Source organism: Mytilus trossulus, chromosome 9, assembly GCF_036588685.1.
Source record: "Mytilus trossulus isolate FHL-02 chromosome 9, PNRI_Mtr1.1.1.hap1, whole genome shotgun sequence".
Classification (NCBI taxonomy): domain Eukaryota; kingdom Metazoa; phylum Mollusca; class Bivalvia; order Mytilida; family Mytilidae; genus Mytilus; species Mytilus trossulus.
Window position 1 is genome coordinate 10,007,473 of NC_086381.1, and position 24,833 is coordinate 10,032,305.

Below are 24,833 nucleotides of genomic sequence, written 5' to 3' on the forward strand. Positions count from 1 at the left end.
TTGTCCTGAAGACGCCACACTTGTTGGCAAAACATGTCGACCACAATAAATTAATCACCATGCGGTAAATGATGGGTGTTGTTGTCTTTAATGTCGTTTATTTTAATGATAGTAATGATTTCATAGATTAATTAAGAAATAATTCATGGGGGATTGAATATATCGTGATTTTACCACGGGTTGGTCCTTTATGACAAATATTGGCATAAAGGGATAATCAGTGGTAAAATCTAGATATATTCATGAATTATTTCGATTCTCATAGGACAAATACGGCAATTCTTTTGGATCGAAGCGCTCTAGGTAGATGCAAAAAAACGCACTTTTAAAATAGTCGTAAAAGAACGGAGCAAACTGAATTAGTGACATGCTTAAACTATTTATAATTACGTATTTAGATAGTTTTGGATGAATTTAAATGAGAATTTACTTAATTTTCACGCACAGTATTGCATATTTTTAGATAATATAATAACATTTTACTTTATATAACACCCGTGCAAAGATTGAACATCCACAAAGAATGTCAACTGATTAAAGGTGTATAAGCAAGAATGTAAAGAGTCAATTCAATTTGTGTCAAGTACAGTCAATATAAATGGTTGTTTCAAGAATTAATTAAGAAGTGTAAGGAATCTGGTGCAGTCTCTTTAAGTTCTACATTTCACATCTGTTAGAGTGATAAATTTAATGCAGAATATTGCATATTTACAGATAATATTTTCACTCTATTTTATATAACACCCGTGCAAAGGTTGAACATCCACAACACTAGTAGCACGATTTCAGTCTGAAACGGTCATTTTGGTCTGATCACATCTTGATTGACTGGATTTACCGCTAGAGAAAATTGTCTAGATATTTAAGATCGTTAAGTCGCCTTTCAGATCGATAGCCTCATCAGGTAAATCAGTTCGTTAAGGCATGTCAAGACGGAAAAGACTGAATCGTCTAGTGGGCTGTTTAGACCCGTTAAGACCGTGTCAGACCAAAACAGACCATGGATACAAAATTACGTTCAAAATGTTCAGACCCTGTTTGGATCCGTTCAGTATACCGGTTTGATACCACGAGTTGCGCCCCTTCTACTCGATAATGCATTTTAGATTAATATGTATAGATGTATTTTAATATTATTATTTGAAGTATATTTTGATTAATTAAAAAAAAAAAAAAGATTAAATCTTCTGTTGATTTTTTATTTCTTTTCTTGTTTTGTTGAGGAATAACTAATAAATTATTCGTCTATATAATTATGTTGTTTATTTTATAATAAATATTAGTTATAAATATATATTGATAATTAAATGCAAGGACGTATGTTTATTGTATACACACCAAAATGTATGCCATAAATTTAACCTTAAAATGTTGTGAACACCGGTGAAAATGTTTTTCGTATTTGAAGATTAAATAGTAACGGAAAATTGTAAACGTAACCTAAAAAAATTAAGGAGATGTGGTATGATTGCCAATGAGACAATCCACAGAAATGCAACGGAGGCAAATTAACACATGCATATTTTTGTTTTATGTATTACAGTTGCTTGAATTCGCTATCTGTTGATATATGTCATAGTTTACCGTGAATCTGTTGCTTTTTTTATGTTTATTTTTTTTCTTTCGAGTTTCTCTATTAAACTTGGAAAAAAATATTCTCGACATCCGGGAAATAAAAATAAAAGACTTCCCGGATCCCGAAAGCTGATCATGATACTGCATTCAGTCTTTGTCGGGACCTTGTTAAAGTATCACCATATAAAAATGTTCATTCAAACAATGTTGTATCCTTATAATATTTATTTTCTAATTCATATAATATGTATATAGTACTTAGTATATATGAATGGCGTTAATTTAAAAAAAAAATCTGTGTTAGTTAAAATGGTCGAGTTCAATGGCACGTGCTAGAAATCAACCGGGTCAATAGGTAACAAAATCAATGATCCATAACGTAAGAAAGAACATGCCTATTATATTTTACAATTACTTTCATTATCATTCTTAATAAAAAGGTGTCGTAGGGCTAAACGTTAATAAAGAATTAATGAATTTGTGTATACACGTATTTAAATAGTGATGTCTGACCGTCAGTTTTTAATATACATGTCTTTGTTTTTCTTATCTTGAGCAAAATAACGAATTTGAATCTATTACACGTTAATGGTTCTTACAATGTCATATATGTCTAAACACTAAAAGACCATGCAAAATATTTGAGCGCCGCAGGGAAAACCATTAAAAACATGTACTGTTTGGAAGTTTGTTTACTATACAAAAGAAACTTTTCGCTTCTCTACTTGTATAGTTTAGAGAGTATTCCTTTAAATTGTGTCAGTTATATAAAGTAGTGTGTATCATTGTATTCTATTTATTTGGCTAATTGTATAATTATAATAAACATTTTGTATTTCACAACTATATATACTATAAGTTGTAGTGTGATTGATTGTTGGTTGTTTAAAGTCCAGTGGCAAATACTTCATGCATATTCAGGACCAGCTGTAAGTTTGTGACATACATGGAACTCACTGGTGTAGTTTTCACGTGTTAAAATGGATAAAAGAATAATTATCTTTTAAAATATCGAAACATCAGGGAGGAAAGGCGCATGGATTACCCGCACTTATCAGTTCTTTTCTCTGTTTTGTGTTAAAATAAATAATGTTTTTTTTATATATGTTTTTATAATTTACGATAACTGTGGTGTATACCTGCTGTCAGACGAAAGAAACAATTGTGCCCTCTAAATTGTTTTATGGAATTTTTGCTTTCGCATTGACGTTTAACACACAACTTTAATTATTTACTGTGATATGTATGTAGAAATTCTAGAGTACTGGGAAATGAAGGATGCAAATCCAAGCTTTGAATTAACATGGTCATTAAATAGCCACACAAATAAAAGAACAAGTGTAAGTGTTGGAATGACATATACAATATATCACCATGTGCATTGTCAGAGAATTATAAATTTTGATTTTACTTTGGTAACTAGACACAATTGAAGAGAGGCAGCCCAATTTTTTTCTCCTTTTTGTTACGAGTACAAATAAACTGATTTTAGTTATTTCGTGAAGCATTTCCTTTAAATGATAAAATCGCGCGTGATTATCTAACAAATACTCACAGTGCAGTGTACTGCAATCAGGCGCGGATTTAGCCATTTTAAAAAAGGGGGGTCCCAACCCAGAGTAAAGGGGGGGTCCAAGTATATGCTCTATTCAAATGCATTGATCGGCCAAAAAGGGGGTCCAACCCCCGGAACCCCCCCCCCCCCCCCCCCCCCCTGGATCCACCGAGACAAATTATATCAAATTATAGAGCAGTCTAACGGCTTCAACTCAAAATTTGAACCATTCTATGTTGGGGGTTAGGGTTACCATTTAGTTTGAAAGCTCAAAGTATACAAGCTGTTTCACCCTTTTTATTGTGATGATTGGGAATTTGCATTAAGCCGTTGGTCACGTGCCGAGTAGCGCACGCTGATTAAAAAATCACGCTTATAAGAAGTTTTACTTTGTTGTATGAGTGCCAATGAGTCAAAAATATTATTTTGTTGTACAATAATTGGCTGATTGGCAATAAAATAGTTCCATGTTAACTTTTTAAAATCAAAGGTTTTGGATGTCTTTAGTTTTCACCATTCCTTGTGTAAAACAGAGAGTCCCTGACGTATACCGAACGTTGACTTATTATACGAACTAACCACTATCACACAGTTTTTACAAGCATGGCCCGTGTTATTACTTATAATGTCATACAGCCAAATATTGTATTATCTACAATTATGTAATATTATTCGTTAATTTTTTTTTATCTATTTAGTTATTCAAAATAAATCAACCTCACAACACACGTGTCAAGAAATACAAAAGGTAAATCTGGTAACAGTAAATCTAACTATTTATAAATATGTTCCTGCATGGGTGATTTATACAGTTATACTATATATATATAGATACAGATTAAATGGTTATACAAAATGCATTCATGTACACGTAATAAACGAATGTGGTAATTTCATTGTTTGTCGGGAATACACGTACTTGTCATAATTATCCCAACATTTGACTGTTTTCCCCGAGGGCTAATCATAACCTATGCCATACGGCATGGAGAGATTACTGGAATAGTTTGAAAGGTTTTAAGCTATTATTTCGTACCCACCTGTATTTGACACAAAAACAGTTGTATTGTACTAATTCTTCACACACAAAAAATAGAACTAGAGAACGAAGTCGACCTTTGCACAAATAACACTCATTTTCATAGACTTTTGTGTGTATGAATAATATGAATAATATTCTTTATAATTGTTATATATTTCAATGATTTCTAACGAAATATTAACAAAACGTTTGCCTTGTATTTTTATAATCAAATACTTTTATTGTCATATAAATAAAAAAAAAATGATCTCTGACAAACATAACATATATACATCTTCTCTATGGTCAGGTTGTTGTCTCTTTGACACGTTCCCCATTTCCATTCTCAATTTTAATATAATGACTTTTGTGTGTATGAATAATATTCTTTAAAATTGTTATATATTTCAATGATGTCTAACGAAATATTAACAAAACGTTTGCCTTGTATTTTTTTAATCAAATACTTTTATTGTCATATAAATAAAAAAAACTGATCTCTGACAAACATAACATATATATAAAAGAATACAGTATAAACAGTACAATATTAAAATACAAAATGAAGCAGTTCAAATTATTGTTTTGGGTCTCCCGTCCTCAGTTCTAATGATTCATATTAAGGAAACTGTATTTTTGATTGACTGTGAGATGTGGGGTTTAGTAATATTCTAAGTTTAAATGTGTCATCTTTAGCAGTGTTTTTCCACTCCGAATTGATTTTCGTTGAGTTAAAATATTTTTTTTTCTATAAAAGTTATATTTAGAGCATTTGAGACAGAAGTGTTTTTCGTCCTCAATCTCATTACAGAATTTGCATAGCTCTGATATCTAGGAATGCAGTACTTAGCGTTTATTTGATTTTAAAACACGAATCGATCTATACTATTCAAAATTGCAATATGCAAGCTAAAACCGTACCAGAGAAATATATACACATATATATGTGTATATATGTCTCTGACCGTACCAAGTGATTATTATTTTTGCACACGACATCTATGCTGTCGTCCCTCCTCTAACAGACAATAGACGGTTCTCTTGGTGGGGATATTGTGCATTCAACCGCGGTCTCTAAAAACACCGCAAAGGACCTCCTCTGTGCACAAAGGAGCACTAAGGACACCAAAGAAGATTGATAAGAGCACAAAGGACCTGAAATTCCCTTTAAAGCATAAAATTATTATAATTCCTGAAGAAAAATGTAAAAAAAGTAAATTAATTTCAATAAAAATTGCGATTTTTATAATGTACGATTTGGTGTTGTCACCGGTATCGGTTTGCAACTGACATCATATCCGGGCTATGCGATAAACCAGTTATAATATTATATAAACAGAGAGTATATGTCTCTGATTTTAATGATAAAAACGTCAATTAGTATGCTTAAAATTTTTTGTTGTAATAAAGAGACTTTACCAAAACTACGAAAATTATGTAAGTATTAGCGAGCACAAAGGACCACAAAGTAGTTTGATAAGTGCACAAAGGAACTGAAATTATTTATGAAATGGGGGAAGTGATTTCCAACGAAATAATATTGATTTTTTTCACAAATAAAAACCCGTCTCGAGTTAAATTGGTATTAAAGTTGAAGATTTACGAACCGTGTTCTGTAATCGGTATATACGGATGTATTGAAAAATATTGAGAAAACACAAACATACGATATAAATACAGACTGGACATGAAATCGAAAATAAATAAATAAAGCAAACACTGTTTGTCAAGATTTATATCCATTTGAAAATTTAAAGAACTTGCGACAAGTTTAGGATATCTTTACTTAGACCTTCATAAGACAGTTTCAAGTTAGGTCTGAAATATGTCCGAGGAGGTAAACGGACAGAAAGTCACAAATTTGATAGGACAAAAAGTCAAATATTTTGTTGATAATTGTTAAATATATTTTGAAATATCTTTTTATTTTTTAACATATATTCATTTCTAAGTTTAGGAGCTCGTTAACCTTGATAAATGAAAATGTATTAATTTTTTAATCATGCAGAGGATATATATTTATTGGCAAAATGAAGCCATTTAAGCCTCGTTGATATTTTGTTTTCGTAACAATTATTTAATAATTATTGATATTTATTAAATAAATTTTTATTACAAAGTTGCTTCATAAATAAAACTTCAAGAAAAATACATTTTTTTTTCAAAAAAAGTGTTTTCGTGTTCAAAGAAAACTAACCTCAAAACCTCAAAACTGAATTGTGATTTTTTAGTCCTGTGACTTTTTTCTGTTACTTTCTGTCCGTAACTGTTTTGTACAGAATAAAATTTGATAAAACAGAGTGTGTATTGACATTTCTGAAAAAAATACGAATTGAAAAAATCAACCCAATTTTCGATATCCTTACGTGATTTTCGTAGTTTTGATAAAGTCTCTTGTCGTAAAAAAAAAAAATATATCAACAAAATAATTGAGGTTTTTATCAGTTATATCATATTATAACTATTTAAAAATTCACATACGCGAGCTGTCACATAGCCCGAATATAAGTTCTGTTCCAAACCGATACCGGTGACAACACCAAATCGTACATTATAAAAATCGCAATTTTTATTGAAATTAATTATTTTTTTCACATTTTTCTTCAGGAATTATTGTAATTTTATGCTTTAAAGGGAATTTCAGGTCATTTGTGCCCTTAACAAACTTCTTTGGGGTCCTTAGTGCTCCTTTGTGCTCCTTTGTGCACAAAGGAGGTCCTTTGCGGTGTTTTTAGAGACCCATTCAACCGTGGATATGATAAAATATCTGTAATGAACAAAACTGCAATGTTTTGATAGTGTTATGTCCTAATTTTTAAGGTTACGCGGGTTTGGTATTAAGCGGTACAATTGGTATGAACACATTTCGATATACGTATAAAATATATTATATCGATTATTGAAAGCGATCCATTTTAACTATAGATGCGATGAATTATCACTGTTAGTGCAGTCATTTCTGATGTGGAATTTTCGAAGATGCGAGGAATTTTTATTGTAGAATTATGTGATAAATGCACTTGAAACAAATGTACACTTAGTTGAAGACTTTAGAATTTATGATAAATGTATTTTCAAATTGAAATACAAACTCCTCATTCATTCTTTATCAAATATATAGCTTTTCACACTTGTAACAAAAACGCTTCTCAAAATGTCATATTGTATTCTTCAAATTACGTTTTTCCTTGATTAAAAAAAAAATAATTAAAAGATATTTCTGTATTATTTTTAAGTCAAAGATTAATATTGCGGAGTTTCAGTGCAGTCTGTGAAAAATAGAGACGAGAACATTTGAGGACGTTATCTTCCACGCAATACATTCACTTGCATTGCGAACAGAGAAATGTGCATCTTAAAACGCAATAGTGACAGAAAAGCTTATAAAAGATTAACTTTCCCAGTTGTACCCTCAACTGTTTTAATTTCCATATTCTGAAAAAAAGACAGTTGTTGGTAGAATAAATGTTTTTGACTCAATTGTTGCTTGCATGATTTTTACTGTATAAGGTGAAACGGTGTGTGACATAAATTATCCACAGTCATTAAAACATGAAATGTAAGATGTGTGGGCGAACTTTTTTGTTTGCATTGGTACGTGACGTAGAGCACCCTTGAAACAAAAAAATGATCCGTAATGCACAGCTCGATACCAGAGGAGGATTTAGGGGAGACAGGGGGTTGCCCCCTTTTTGGGAAAACATTTGGTTACTTTTATAGAATCACTGGAGCGGGCCGGGCCCCCTCTTAGGCAGTTATTGGGCTCTACTTATGAAAATTTCTAAATCCGCGAGTGGATACTACCACAGAGGTCAAGCAATGCACATTTGGGTAATTGTACACGACATGCATGCTACAATTCAGTTTGATGATCTTAGACCCTTTGGACCTCTATGTGGGCTATTTCGACAACTTGGCAAAAAATCCCTAAACTGGATACACGGTTAGATTCAGCATGTCAAAGAACCACAAATATCCATAAGGACTTTTGTCTATAAATTTGGAGACCACAAACTTGAAAAAAGGACCAAAAATATGAAAATGCATGCATGGGATACATTTGTTATTGAAGGCATGAGTGTAACAATATGATGAAGATAAATAAATATCTTATTCTGGGGTATCATTTGGGGGGGGGGGGGGGGGGTCTGATACCTGATCCCACTTACTGCTTTGTCAGATTCCCGTATCCCGCTTATACTATGCAGTTCTCATTTTTTGAATTTTTCCGTGTCCTGTCACAATCATTTAACTGTCACGTGTCACGCTTACAAAAAAAATAGGCAATTCAGCGTCACGCTTATACCCCAACGCGACCCACTATTTTACTCTTTTCTGACTCATATTAAGCCCATTATAAATATATTAAAAAAGTGTGTTTTTATCCCTTTTTGTCCCGTCTCGTTTCGATTTGAGCCATAGAAAGATAAGATGTCGTATGTGACAATGAGACAACTCTCCATCCGAGTCACAATTTATAATAGTATATAATAAAAATAAGTCAAAATACGGTCTTCAACGTGGAGTCTTGGCTGACACCAAACAGCAAGTTATAAAGGGCCCCAGTGTAAAACCATTTAAACGGGAAAACCAACGATTCAATTTATATCAAGATGTACGTAATTAGAAGTGAAGTGTCATGGAAAAGGATAAAAAAAAACAAGGATAAAGATCCCTATACGATTTATAAGAAATTAAATGGAATACATTTGAAATAAATGAAATTTCTATTGAATTTATTTAGAGTGTTTTAAACCCAAACTTTCCTCCGTATGTTAAATTTGATCAAATCCGTCTCTTACTTTATCTATTGTTTGAGCAAGTCGGCTAAATTAAGGCTTTACAGCTAGTTTCCTAATGCACGCAAAGCAAAACTTTGGTTTACTTGCTTGCTTTTTTTTGTATAATTGTTTATACAAACTTTGTTAATAAGGTTGACATCTTTACAATATGTATCGGCATAGTTTAACCTGTATTTATATAATTATTATATTTGAATTAAATTCGGTGTTATCAAAATGATTGTACAATAAAAAAAAAAAAAACACAAAGCAAGCACGCTAACTAAAGTCTTGCTTTACATCATTTCATCATTTAATTTATAAGTGCATATATATATTTCTGATAGTTTTTCCAACCTATTAACATATTTTCAAACTTGAAAGGAGACCTCTTTCAGCGGCACGAGCCTGAAACATGTACACATGACAGTTTTAAGTTATAGCTTTATAAATATAAAAGAGAAGATGTGGTATGATTGCGAATGAGACAACTGTCCACAAGAGACCAAAATGACACAGACATTTACAACTATATGTCACCGTACGGCCGTCAACAATGAGCAAAGCCCATAGTCAGCTATAAAATGCAATTCAAAGATACTAGTATTAGAATTATTAGAATCAAAGGTTAAAGTACTTACAAAATATGCCATCTTGTAGAATGTGATTTCACAAATATATTATGTTCAAATTCGCAGTCCAAGTAAACGTTAAATCGGTTACACACATTTTTCATGTTATAAATCCATTCCAACAATATCATTTTAAACACACACACTAGCTTGCCTTTTCACTAATTTGAATAATACAAATTCAGCTAAATTTTGTTTATTCCCATCAATAGAGATTTCTCACATTCATCCCAGACGTTAATAATACTCATGCACTTCAATTTTGATATTAAACAATTTATTGATACGGATGACTACGCTTTAAAAGTACGGTTACATCAGGGTGTAAAAAATGTGAATTTGTTTTTAATTGAATTCAAAGATAGATTAAACGGTAGCTTCAATAGTGATATGAACTAATTTTTTGAAGAATCGCCTAAATGTTTGTTGCATAGATGTATTTGACCCCAACTATTTTATTTAGATCATGCTGTATTAAAATTATATTTATAGAATCATTTATTTGAAAATACCGCATACATCTGCTCACCGTTTGAATATAGAAACTTGTCGATTTTATAATATTGAGAGATTTCCAAAATTTTGTAATATGTGTGATAAACAAGTATTTGGAGATGAATATCATTTTATTTTAGTATGTGAAAAGTATAATGAGTTTCGAAAGAAATTTATCAAACCATATTGTTGAAGAAAACCGTCGAATCTTAGACTTTTTAGACAATCAATGCATTTGAATAGGGACATATAGTTCGTCCCTCTTTTTATGCTCGGTTGTGACCCCCTTTTAAAGTGGCTGGGTGCTCACCAGTATTTGTTCATAATGTAAAGCAACTTAACAAATAAAGGGAAATTTTTATTTCTGACTGAGAAGGCACAAAATTAAATTCATTTGAAAATGTGTTATATTTGATAATACTGTGCTGTATTGTTATATAAATGGGTATACTTACTTGTATGATTATTTGACTAATTGTTTAAATGTTAATTGTTTCACTGATGTAATTGAATATTTGTAATAATTATTTTCTGTAAGTTGTATTGCTTACGAATAAAAGATTATATTATTAACAAAATAATATCTTTTTTCATTGGATGACCATGCAGTGGTGTTGCAACGCCAAAGAACTGGTAATAGAAAGCTATTTTATAATTTGATGCATAGGACAATGAATCTTAAAAAAAGGTTCTATAAATTCAATTGTGAAAAAAAAATCACAATACCGTGCATTAACTCAACAACCGTTCATCGACAAATATTACTTGATATTCATTGAAATGATAACAAATTAACAGTTGATATAAAAGCAGGGCAGCCTTAAATTCTAATAGTTTTGTCAAAAAAGATTCAAAGTTTTACCGATGCAACGATATTTTATATATTTTGAGTTGAAATGGCCTAGCGGTAGTCTGATCGCTTCGAATCATGCGGCAACACGTTTAATCTTTGCTGAGCATTCGTAAAGTTTTTAAACTAAAATAAGATCTATATAAGCTATCAAAACATATGTCATATGTAAGCTATCTATTTTAAATCTATGAGGAGTTTCATGAAAAATGGGGGGGGGGGGGGGGGGGGGGGGGGGGGGGGGGGGTAGGGTTAAAGTCTAACTTTAAATATATAAAAAAAAATAAAAAAAGATCGAGATGTGGTACGATTGCCAAAGAGACAACTCTCTAAAAGCATGAATAGAGATAAACTTTACTGAAACAGAAATTAACAACTATAGTCACGTACGGCCTTCAACAATTTGAAAAATCCATACGTTAAATTCCCTTTTATATTCAGTATAGTTCCATACAGTTATAATAGAAGTTATATAATGGTAAACAAGGCTGTAAAACAATGATTAAGAGTTGACGAATATCATTCATAGTATATCATGACATGTAAAGCGTTGGATGTAGCTATAGATAGACAGACATTTTATACTGGATAATTGCTGCAAATTTTATATCAAAAGAATCGCTTTCACGTTCTATACTATTCTGTGCTATATCAGAGACATAAATACAATTTTACACATTGCTTGGAGCCTTTTGGTCACCTTAAAATGTTGATGTCTGTATCATTTGGTTTCTTGTGGAGAGTTAGACATTATATTGCATATACTGTACAGAAAAAATGAATGTCATACACTCGCACATCAATATGTAAAAAAAAAATATGAAATATTTGCCACTGGACGTTAAGCAACCATCAATTAAATCAACCTGATCAACAACAAAAAAAATGAAATATTTGCCACTGGACGTTGAGCAAGCATCAATAAAATCAGCCTGATTAACAACAAAGGAAGACACATTTTCGTGCAGTTTGTATAAGGTAAAAAAAAAAGGGTTTTAACTAACAATCAAGTCAAAATGTTGTTTAACTATTCACACATGTCCATGTCTGTTTCAAAATTAAAAGGAGATTTTAACTAGTCTAAAAGTAAAAAAAAGAGGGAAACCTGTACATTACGCTTACAATATGGTTAATCCCTTTATATTCGAGGTCAAAAGTGAGACTTATATTGCAATTTTCTATTAAATGACCATTAAATGTAAGTCCTAACTAAATACACAATCCGTGAAAAGGAGAAACCATAAATTTACCGACAATCGGGCATAAAAACAACTGAAAGCAAGCTCATAATATTTCGAAAAACACAATTAGAAAACAATTTACAGACAATCATAAAAAATCAACCCAATACAAGCCAAATTAATAATGAACCCAGAAAGTAATCATTTTTTAATGATCTATATATATATTATATTTATAAGACAAAGTCGATCGTGATAAACGATATTTATCAAACAAATTAAGTTTTTTTTTCTACACATTATCAGAGACATATAATTGTATTATATGTCTCTGACATTATTTAATTTCATAATTTGTAAATAATATTTTCGGAAGGAGTGTGTACACCTGTGGTGTAACTACTTCGTGTGTACCAGGTGTCAAATAAAACTCATTTTAACAGGTTGTGATTTACCTGACCATCGGATAATTCAAGCCGAATATACATGTCACATGTCTCCGAGACAGGTGTATATTTAATAGAAACCCATTATGAAAGAATCAAATAAAATTAACTCTGATACAAGACATACAATTTATTACGTATTAATTATTTAATATCGTATTTTTAATACAATATCAAATAATGTCTCTTTTTCAATAATACAAATAATCAAAATTAAAAAGACATTGAAATACATAATTACGTATGAACTAAAATTATTCATTTAATTATGTTAAATTTAACACTGAAACAGTTAATTCATGCTTCAACTTCACCATTTCTTCGAGTACCTTTAATACTTTGATAAAGACTCTATTAACCACAGAATCTCGCGAGATTTAAATCTGGCCGAGTGAAATCACGGGATTTCGCCGAGTTGCAAATCTCTTGTATTATATGTCTCTGACTATATACATACTTAATCATGTTTTTTAATGTTCAATCTCTGAATTGATACAGCACTATCGGTCATCTTATATATAAAAATATAAAAAAAAAAAAAGCTATTAAACTCTTAAATAAGCAGCGTGTAATGAATATATTCACCCATCCCGTCCCGTGTGCAAATAGGATGAATATAAAGGATCCTCAGTGCACATTGTATGTCCTGAGTGCACTAAGGAGGTCATTAGTGGTGTTCAGACGTTCATTATATATTATCCGTTCCATCTACAATATACGCGGAAGTGACACGGCCGGGTATTGTAAAGCTGTTGATGGACTTTAAATGTCAAATTCATATCCCTGGGCGAAGAAATTACCGGTTTGTGAAAACATTGTGTGTACATTGACTTATATTAGTGTGTTACCTTGGTTCTGGTCTTTCACGCTGTCAGAATGAAAGGTTGAGCATCTTTTGTGGGTTATAAATGAAAAAAGAGAAGACCGTAAAAAAATTAAGAGAACAGGAAATGAGCTTTACAAACGTGTCTCTACCGATAAAAACAATGTAAATTATTTAGATCATTCGAACTTGTGTAAATAATGAATATTAAGTTGTTAAGACTCTTTCATATAATTGTTTTTATTTATTGTATTTACAAATTTTATACAAACTTATGACGATTCAGACCGTGACCTTTTGCATAGACACCTGTTTCTTGTTGAAGACTAAACATGCGCTCTTGAATCATCTATGTTTTTTGTCGTTTAGTTGCTGTCAAATCGAAATATATCCCACATCTCATGTAGTATGTGTTTCGTTTGATTACTTAAAAATCACTTTATAAGTATTTATAATTGAAAGGGTTATTTGCATGAGTATAGACCAATTCAATACTAATATATACGTTAATAGGTGTGAACTGTACCACATACTTATATTTATATGATATTATGAACCTCATTAATTTCGATCTAAACAAGATAGTTATAAAGAGATCGATATTTTAAACAGTCTTAATAAATTCCAACGATCACAAATCTAATCTAAATTCGATTTCGATTATTTCGTGATTCTAAAATACCCGGTTTTTTTTTGGCGAATTCCGTATACTTTCCTTTTAATTTCTAGCATTATTAAAATCGTAATTTTTGTATCCTTGCTATCCTTGCTAAATCTTTTGCTGTATATCACAGCTAGTGAATAAGTCTACATGTCCGTACAGTGTATGGTAAGATCTCTTTTCCACACATGGACATTTCATAAGTATAGAAAGTTCGCTATAGTGTTCCATCATGGTCTTAGTGCAGTTTCGAGAGCTTAGTGCACCACGGCGGCCAAGGTTGTTTTTAGACGCACCGTAAAGTCCCTGTCACACCATTGCAACTTTTATAACATTTTTTAAATTGTTGGGACCATGATACTAATAGTAAAATATTTTTAACTTTTAAATAGTAATTGTTATGAATGATAATATTTTATATGTATGCTGTCTTAGTTTTTAAATAGTTATTTGGTATAATATGGTGTCACGTTAATAATTTTTGGACAGGATATTGTTTGTTTCATAGTATATGTATATTCTGCACGAGTAATTTTTATCGCTACCAGTACATGTATAAAAAACTAAACTATGTGGACCTTATGAGATCGCACACAAGCCAGCTGATTGGATAAGTGTGATGAATTGTTACGCCTACATAAAACTGATATCCAATCGAATGCCAGCAGACACCTGTCAGTAAAACAAATTGCAAGCGTTGATGGTTAGAGATTTATTTGTGTATTCGATATTTTAAAAATAAGTTAGATAGTCACTATTCGTTTTCCCTTTTTTCAGCTGGATTCCAATAACTGTTTTTACACTTTTTTTATGTAACAGAAAGGTATTTGAATAAAAGCGCACCACATGTAACGGAGATTCACAAGCATTTAATATAGCGACTTGTGTTTTCGGAACGTCATATTTTCAATAATTCACAGACTTTTGCAATAATATTAAACCTTTATTTTTTAATGAACGCCTCTAAATCTGGTATGTAAGAAAGTTTTAAATGGCTTTTGGATTATAGACACAATAAAAAAAAAAATGGAAATCAAACGCACAAGTCTGGCAAAAATGAACAATGATCAGAAAACGACAAAAGACATACATAGTACTGTTTTTCCCTGTCTTAAGTTTACAATAACTTTAATAAATGAAATTGATATAGCAAACATGAAAAGTTAAATGATAATGCATATTATTTACAATATTAAAGAAAAGTAACATCAACAATTTAATAAATTAAACATATTTAGATTACGTTGTCCAGTATTAATCCCGACATCCGTAATTTTTAAGGGTATACAAATTATCTGTAACGTCAAGTTGACACATTTTCCCCAACGGCACCAGTCTGTATTTGCATAAATATTTATTTACAATCACTTGTAAACCATTGAATATAAAGTTTTTGATGTTTATATTCAATGAATAATTATTAAATATAATTTCGGCAATCTGTTGATTTTAAACTCAATTCACCACCGTTTGCGCAGCAGTATGACTTTGAACCATTTATGTTTTTTTTTTAATATAGAAAATGTTAAATAATTAAATAGGAAAAGGTATGAATTAGAATTGATTATTTTCTTTACTTAATTAAAACATGGCAGACTTTCAGTTAACATAAACCGTCTTCTTTTTAATTTAAATTTTATTCTTAAAAGGGGAGCAACCCCTGATAAACACTGGGAAAGTTTTACCCGTTTTCTGTCCAAATTAATAAAATCGGAACACGACTAAACACGGTCTGACAACATCTTAACGTAATTTTGTATCCATGGTCTGTTTCGGTCTGACACTGTCGTAACGGATCTTAACAGCTCGCTAGGAGATTCAGTCTTGATAATCTTGACATGCCTTAACGGACTGATTTACCTGATGAGACTATCGATCGTAACGGAGTCTTAAACGGTCTAAAAAGTCTGGACGATTTTCTCTAGCGGTAAATTCAGTCAATCAAGATGTGATCAGACCAAAATGACCGTTTCAGACTGAAATCGTGCTACTAGTGCAAAGAATGACATGTAGAGTGGAAGATATGGAGGAAATATACACAAATATTCCCAATGAACAACGAGATTGTATTAAAGATTTAAGTTTTAAAATTAAATTAATGCTATGTAAACTTGAAGTGCTATATATTTATCCCCAAACCAACTACAAATAAATTCTAATAAGTCTCAAATATGTCAGCATGATAAATTTAATGCAGAATATTGCATATTTTCAAATAATATTATCATTCTATTTTGTATATCACCGGTGCAAAGGTTGAACATCCAAACAAAATGACAACTGATTAAAGGTGTAGGGGGGACAAGAAAAGATATGGAGGAAATAACAGCGAAAACTATTGTTGTTTTAAGATCATGAATTTTTAAAATGTAATTAATGCCATAAAAACTTAAGTGCTATATTAAACCACAAACCAACTGCAAATTAATTCTAATAAGTCTCAAATATGTCAGAATGATAAATTTAATGCAGAATATTGCATATTTTCAAATAATATTATCATTCTATTTTGTATATCACCCGTGCAAAGGTTGAACATCCAAACAGAATGACAACTGATTAAAGGTGTAGGGGGGAAGATATGGAGGAAATAACAGCGAAAACTATTGTTGTTTTAAGATCATGAATTTTTAAAATGTAATTAATGCCATAAAAACTTGAAGTGCTATATTTAAACTCAATCCAACTGCAAATTAATTCTAACTAGATATCATTGAGATGGGAGCCATCTCTGTGGGCCCCGCTGTCAATAACGTGGGGTAAATTAGTTGTATGGATAATCTGATATGAAGCATTATTTGAAGTTATTACATAGTCTCACGTGTGATTTTAATCTAAGATTTTAAGTTAAAACTGATAAATATTCTCAACTTACTTTCATAGTATAATAGTGATATGACTGCATGATATGAACTCATTGTTGACTACTCTAAGGTTACTTCTGGATATATGGATTGATATTTGAACAAAATGTTTAAAGGTGCTGCCCAATTCATATTTTTAGAATTATGCCTTCAATATATTATGACCCACCAAGTATAAAGTATGAAATATTTACGGTTCTCGAGAGGTAGAGCGGACACAATTTGTTAAGAACAACGAATGGATGGACAGACCGACGGACTGACCTTTGACCTAGGATGCATACATTATGACACATTCTCTGGTGTTGGTTAATATATATATGTTAAGTTGAAAATGTTTGTCAGGTATAAAGTATGATATAATAACAGCTGTCCTCTCAAAATATAGTGTGGATCAAATTTGTTAGCGATGGACAGACCAACAGACAGACAAACCTTTGACCTAGGAAGTGGTACATCCATCATGACACACCCTCTGGTGTTGGTTAAAATGGATGTCAAGTATAATATTTAAAATCATAACGGTTCTCAAGATATAGAGCGGACACAATCTTCACAACAGGACACGGGGTTGTCAACTGAAACCAAAGTTTTATTTACGTTGACCTTAGACCTAGGAAGTTGTACATACATCATGACACGCCCTCTGGTGGTTGTTAAAATGGATGTCAAGTATAAACTTTGAAATCATAACGGTTATCTAGATATGGAGCGGACATGATCTTCACCACAGGACACAGGGTTGTCAACTGAAACCAAAGTTTTTGACCTTGACCTTTGACCTAGGAAGTTGTACATACATCATGACACACCCTCTGGTGTTGGTTAAAATGGATGTCAAGTATAAACTTTGAAATCATAATGGTTCTCAAGATATAGAGCGGACACTGAAGTGTTACGGACTGACGGACGGACAGACGGACGGACGGACGGACAGACTGATCACTTTAGGGCGACCCGCCTTAGGCGGGGCCCTAATAAGTCTCAAATATGTCAGAATGATAAATTTAATGCAGAATATTGCATATTTCAAATAATATTATCATTCTAGTTTGTATAACACCCGTGCAAAGGTTGAACATCCACAAAGAATGACAACTGATTAAAGGTGTAAGGGGGGAAGATATGGAGAAAATAACAGAGAAAAGCTTTACCACACACCCCTTGCATAGTCCATGGTTTGGTATGGGTAAATCTAAATATAATTGTACAATTTAGAGGTGCACAGTGGCATTATATTGTGAAGATTCTTAGAAAATTTAATAAATTTTAGACGAGGGGTTGAATAGGGGAAGGGGATATAATTGTGTACTGCAGTGGGCACCTATTTTTCTGAAGAAAACCTTGAAATAATTTTGACAGAGAAAAAAAACCAGGAAGTATAGCAACCAAGGCTCACAAAATCATATCTCGCCCCTTGCAGTCCATGTTTCAGTAATTGAAAATTGATTTGTGTGAAGACTACCAAGAAAGTGATTCTAAGAATAAAATCAATAAATCATAATTGTCTCAAATCTGTTAGAGTGATAAATTTCATGCAGAATGATGCATATTTTAAGATAATTTTATCATTCTATTTTGTATAACACCCGTGCAAAGGTTGAACATTCATAAAAAATGAAAACTGATTAAAGGTGTAAAGGGGAAAAGAATGGAGAAAATGTAAAGAGAAAATTTCCAACTTATAATGTGATTGTATTTCAGATTATAAAAGTTTTAAAAATAAAAATGTGTTGTGCTATATATATTATTCCACACACCCTTGCAAAGTAAATGTTATGGTATGAGAAAATCTAAATATAATTGAGATGAAAAAAAATCAAAATTTAGAGGTGCACAATGGCATTACATTATAAAGATTCTGAGAACTATTGATTAAAGTTATGATGAGGGTTTTAGGAGGGATATATTGTGCCCATGATTCTGACTTAAAACACATAACTAGAAGTACTGCAAGAAAAGATCACAAAATTATATCCCTTCCCCTGCCAGTTCATCCTTTGGTAAGTTAAACAACACCACCTTCATACCCTACTCCCAAAAAAATAGCAGATGCATAATTGCATTTTATTGATTCTGAAATGAGGTTAACGAGGAGGAAGATGTATATATATACTGTATTGTGCAAATGAATTGCAGAAGACTGTTTAAAGGAAGAGATTCTAAGAATATAATTACTAAACTAAGATTAGTCTCAAATCTGTTAGAGTGATAAATTTCATGCAAAGTATTGCAAATTTTTCAGATAATATTTTCACTCTTTTTTGTATAACACCCGTGCAAAGGCTGAACATTCATAAAGAATGACAACTGATTAAAGTTGTAGGGGGGAAGATATGGAGAAAATGTACAGAGTTATATTAAATTGGCTGTAAAGTATGGTCATTATAGTTGTTGCCAAATAATCAAACTAAGTTTCTGTTACAATCCAATTCATTATAAATGAAGTCCAATAACTCCCGTCATGCAAGAATTGACAAATCAAAAAGAAAGTATAAAATTGCCAACTTCACATGTCAGATAAACAATACTACCAATTTTGAAATCTTCAAAGTACAGTGTTACAGAGATAAACAAATGGTAAAAGTCCAATTATTTCCATAAAATTCATCAAATACAAATAACTGTAAAGTATGGTCCACTAGACATGTTGACAAATAATCCCTACAAGATTATTCACGGTTCAATCAGTACTTTTCTACATGATACAAAGGCTATCTCTTAAATAACCTTTACCAAATGCAGGGGGTACTAAGAAGTTTGGGAAGAGAATCTGGTGTAGCCTCTTTAAAAGTTCTCCATTTCACATCTGTAAGAGTGATGAATTTCATGCAGAATACTAAATGTTGCATATATTCAAATAATATTATCATTCTATTTTGTATAACACCTGAGCATAGGTTGAACATCCATGAAAATAAGAATGACAACTGTATAAAGGTGTATGTGGGGTGGGAAGATATGGAGAAAATGTACAGAGAAATTGTATACAGTACAATAGGATTGCGTTTAAAGTTATTAGTTCAAAATAGAATTAAAACCATTATTAAAATCTATCCCTTAGATACAATTTACTTGAATCTTTTATCCCATGAAAAAAGTCAAATCAAAATGATTATACAATAAAGTCAACTGCAATATGATGAAGCAATCCTAACAAGTATGAGAGCTTTCTTTCTAATGATATCAGAGGAGAGGTGTAAAGTCTCAAAGTGACACAGTTTATAAATTACTCCAAAAAAGTAGTAAAACAACAATAACTCCAGTAAAAATGGTTTGATAAAAAAAATTATATTACGAAATGGTCAACTGCTCATAATGTCAACCAATCCTACAGGATATGAGATGTTTCTGTTAAATAGTGTCAGTGGAGTTATGTTCACAAAGTGTCAATAATAAAATACAAAAGGTCTCATCAAAGTCTATAAGCTCTGCTAAAAATTGACAAACCAAACAGATGAAATAGCAAATGCAAGAGAATATCAAGAATCCTACCTAGTATGAAAGCTGTACGTCAAACCATCAAGTATTGACGTGTTTCAGAGGGAAAGAGACAAATACCATATTCCCCTTGGTGAGACACTTCGGGTACAAGAATATTTCCAAGCCTTACCAAAATGTCTGTCACTTATGTGTTTTGTGAAATACATGACCTAGGTTTGATTATGCAGCAATAATCCAACAATGGTCAAAGTCCAATTACTCCGTCAGTTTAGTATTGTCCACTCAACATGGTGAAAATCAATCCTACTGAGTATGAAATCTTTCAGGCAAACAGCCTAAGAGGAGTTACATTCAAAGTGTTGTTCTGTTTCAATCAAATTTATTTTCATCAAAGTCTCAAATAACTCGTGCAAGAATTGACAAATCAAAATATATATAAAAGTATAATATGACAACTACACATGATAAACAATACTACCAATTCTGAAATGGTAAGTCAGATGGCTGAGTCAATTGAAAGAAGTCACTGTGTTACAGAGGTACCAAAAAATAGTAAAAATGCAATAATTTCCACAGAATGGTCAACTATACATAAGAACAGAAAATCCTAAAGCAATAATGCAGGTTCTACAAGATACAATGGCCATACATATCTTTTAATAAACTGAGGGAGTAGCAAGAAGTGGATTCTACTGTAGCCCCTTTCAAAGTCTCCATTAAAAATCTGTTAGAGTGATAAATTTCATGCAGAATATTGAATATTTTTCAGATAATATTATCATTCTTTTTTATATAACACCCGTGCAAAGGTTAAACATCCACAAAGAATGACAACTGATTAAAGGTGTGGGGAGAAAAGATATGGAGAAATTGTATAATGTTCAATGGGATTGTATCAAAAATAAAGTTAAAACCCTTAGAAAAATGTCTCCCTCCGATACAATTGACAATCTTTTATTCCATAAAATATGTCAAATCAAAATGATGGTCCAATATAGTAAACTACATTTGATGGTAAGCAAGCATAACATGTATGAGAGAGCTTTCTGTCTAATGACATCAAGATTTGTTGTGCAAGTCTTAAAGTGACCTTTATAAAATACCCAAAAGTAGTAAAACTCCCATAACACCCGTAAATATGATTGGAAAAAAATGACAGTATAATATGGTCAACTGCACATGGTGTCAACAATCCTACCAGATATGAGAGGGTCCTGTAAAATGGTCTCAGAGAGGTTGCCATCACAAGGTGGCATTATAACAATACCTAATAAAGGAACAAAGTCCTATAACTCTGCTTCAAATGACGAACCGAACTGATGAAATAGCAAATAATCCTACCTAGTATGAAAGTTTTATGTCGAACTGTCTCTTGAGAATTGATGTGTTTTGCAGGGACAGAGACCATTACCATATTCCCCTTGGTGTGACACATGGCAGACAAGAAGATTCCAATGCCTCAGCCAAATATCCTCCTCTACTATGTGATGTGAAATACAGTAACTGGGTGTGATTATCTACTGTGTGATGTGAAATACAGTAACTGGGTGTGATTATCTACTGTGTAATGTGAAATACAGTAACTGGGTGTGATTATCTACTGTGTGATGTGAAATACAGTAACTGGGTGTGATTATCTACTGTGTAATGTGAAATACAGTAACTGGGTGTGATTATCTACTGTGTGATGTGAAATACAGTAACTGGGTGTGATTATCTACTGTGTGATGTGAAATACAGTAACTGGGTGTGATTATCTACTGTGTGATGTGAAATACAGAAACTGGGTGTGATTATCTACTGTGTGATGTGAAATACAGAAACTGGGTGTGATTATCTACTGTGTGATGTGAAATACAGTAACTGGGTGTGATTATCTACTGTGTGATGTGAAATACAGTAACTGGGTGTGATTATCTACTGTGTGATGTGAAATACAGTAACTGAGTGTGATTATTTACTGTGTAATGTGAAATACAGTAACTGGGTGTGATTATCTACTGTATAATGTGAAATACAGTAACTGGGTGTGATTATCTACTGTGTAATGTGAAATACAGTAACTGGGTGTAATTATCTACTGTGTAATGTGAAATACAGTAACTGGGTGTGATTATGCTGAAATAAGCTGGCAATGGTCAAAGTCTAATAACTCAAGAAGAAAATGTCAAATCCAAAATGGCAAGTAAAAAACTGCCACCAACACATAATGATATACAATCATATTAACAGAAAGCTACAAAGAAAACATCTTCAGAAGAGTAGCATTTACAAGGAGTATTATGTTACCATAGAATTTCCTTTAATCAAAGTTAAATAATTCAAACAAGAATTAATATATCAAAAAGATAGTAAAAGTTCTACATTTCTAATCTGTTAGAGTGACACATTTCATGCAGAATATTGCATATTTTTAGATAATATTATCATTCTATTTTGTATAACACTGTGCAAAGGTTGGACATCCACAAAGCATGACAACTGATTAAAGGTGTAGCCAGGGGGGGAAGGTACATAAAATTTACCAATGAACATTGACATGGTATTCCTATTTATAAAGTATTAAAGGGAAATTAAAAGCATTAGAGAAAAAAAATATTTCCAAACATATTCAATTTCGTCATCTTTAAAAAATATTGCCATAACCATTTTTCTGAGAAGAAGCATGTCAACTGCTGAAGCATTTTGGATGTGAATATTTTTTATATTTATTATTTGAGGTTTTTTACACAGCATGGACAATCTACATGTACTGTTAACAACTCAAGGTTTCTGTTTTGTTTGGTCAGTTGTCTTACCTGAGGATAAGGACATATAGCTCCCATCCCTCCAGTGTTTGATCCTTGGTCCCCTTCATTGAGCTGTTTATGGTCTTGGGCTGGTGGCATCAGAGCAACAGTATCCCCATCACAAAATGCTAAAACCTGATAAAGAGATAATGACTGAATTGATCTTTTGCATGTACATGTATTTGAAACATTGAAAGTTGAGAAATAAGAATAAAACATTAACCCTCTGTAAATCAAGTCATTTTTGCCTACAACACCTAAAATGGCAGACTTACAATAGTTGAACTACTTGCGTTTACAATTTCTTATTAACAACCAATGGACCACAAAGGAAAAATTGTGTAAATGTAAATGCAGTTTTCATCTTGAAAATTTCTCCTCATCTATAACAAGGCAGATCCTTTCACATCATTGAAACTGGAGTGGGTTTTTTTTTAGTCTGTTTCGAAAGTGTTCAGGTTTGAATTATCAATCCCTTACTAAATACCAGGGATTTTATCATATATTTTATTGTTAGTGTGTTCTATCTTGAAAGAGTTTATTATGTAATAGATTGCTGCTAATAACTTGGTGTTTAATATTTTAATTAGATTTTTGTTTTTTCTTAATTTTCCTTAAACAGTTTTGAATATTTTCCATGCAAAAAATTCCTGCTGAAAAAAATTGAATTTTTGCAAACAATCTGTACCAATGAAACTTTTGAGTAATAAAAAGTTTTCGAAACTCAAGACTAACAATTCTATAGTACTTAGTTAAATCTATTAAAAAGTAGAACATAGTTTAACTTCTCTTTCCAACTCAAGATTAACAATTGTATGGTTTGTAAAATCAGTTTAGTATGACAGTTTTTATCTATTCGTTTGATGTGTTTGAGCTTTTGATCTTGCCATTTGTTTGAGGACTTTCCATTTTAAACTTTTCTTAGTCTGTTAGTGTTTAGTATTTTTGTTATTTTATTTTTTACCACATACAGAAACTTCTTCTCCTTCCAGAAATTCTTCTACTACCACCTCTTCTCCAGCAGGTCCATATTTCTTATTCTACAAAATACTGATAGTGTGAGAATATTTTGGTTAGAATCATTTTCAGTAAAACCATGTTCCTTTAGTTCAAACAATAAAATAAGTCCACAAACAAATATCTGCTCTGGTGAGTCTTATAAGTAATTCTGTTTTTCTAGGAAAAGTGTGCTGGTCTGTATTCCTTGCTTGTCTGACAAAGCTTTATATGTATTGCCCTTCTGAAAAAGCTTAATTGCTTGCTTTTCATACAACCTTAAGGTGGCTCGGGGCCTATTCAAAGTTTCTAGTGCCGTATTTTTTGTTATTTTATTCTTTTCAGAAATTGAATCAAATTTGAGAAAAAAAATAGGGGGTCACGGACCATTTAAGCTCAACATTTTACATTTAAACAGGTATGTAAAGGGACCATGACCATTTTTCAATGAAATGATAGGGAAAATAGAGGTGTTGACATATTTTTATCGGATTATCAAAAAAACGTTCTATGACACTTGGTCCAAAATTGTAATATAAAAAGCTGAAATATAGCTTCCAAGAATGAGCAAATAAAAAAATGGGTCACCGATAAGGAAAAAATAATATTTTGGCTTAAAACCCAAATTTTGGTTGGGAAAATGGTGAAAATAGATGAAATGTCATTTTGACCCTTTAACAAATACAGATTATAACGAAAATATTCTATTATTCACATAAC

General features: G+C 31.8%; 1 protein-coding gene across 1 annotated transcript in view; it reads right to left on the bottom strand.

The window, feature by feature from the left end:
• The window catches only part of LOC134685088 (trifunctional purine biosynthetic protein adenosine-3-like), a 49,569-nt gene that overhangs the window by 17,272 nt on the left and 7,464 nt on the right, over window positions 1-24,833 (bottom strand). Inside the window, exons 6-7 of the mRNA XM_063544505.1 lie at window positions 24,089-24,157; window positions 23,127-23,252 (exon numbers count right to left, since the gene is read on the bottom strand). Coding sequence (XP_063400575.1) covers window positions 23,127-23,252; window positions 24,089-24,157 — 195 coding nt within the window. The remainder of the gene's footprint in view (window positions 1-23,126; window positions 23,253-24,088; window positions 24,158-24,833) is intronic.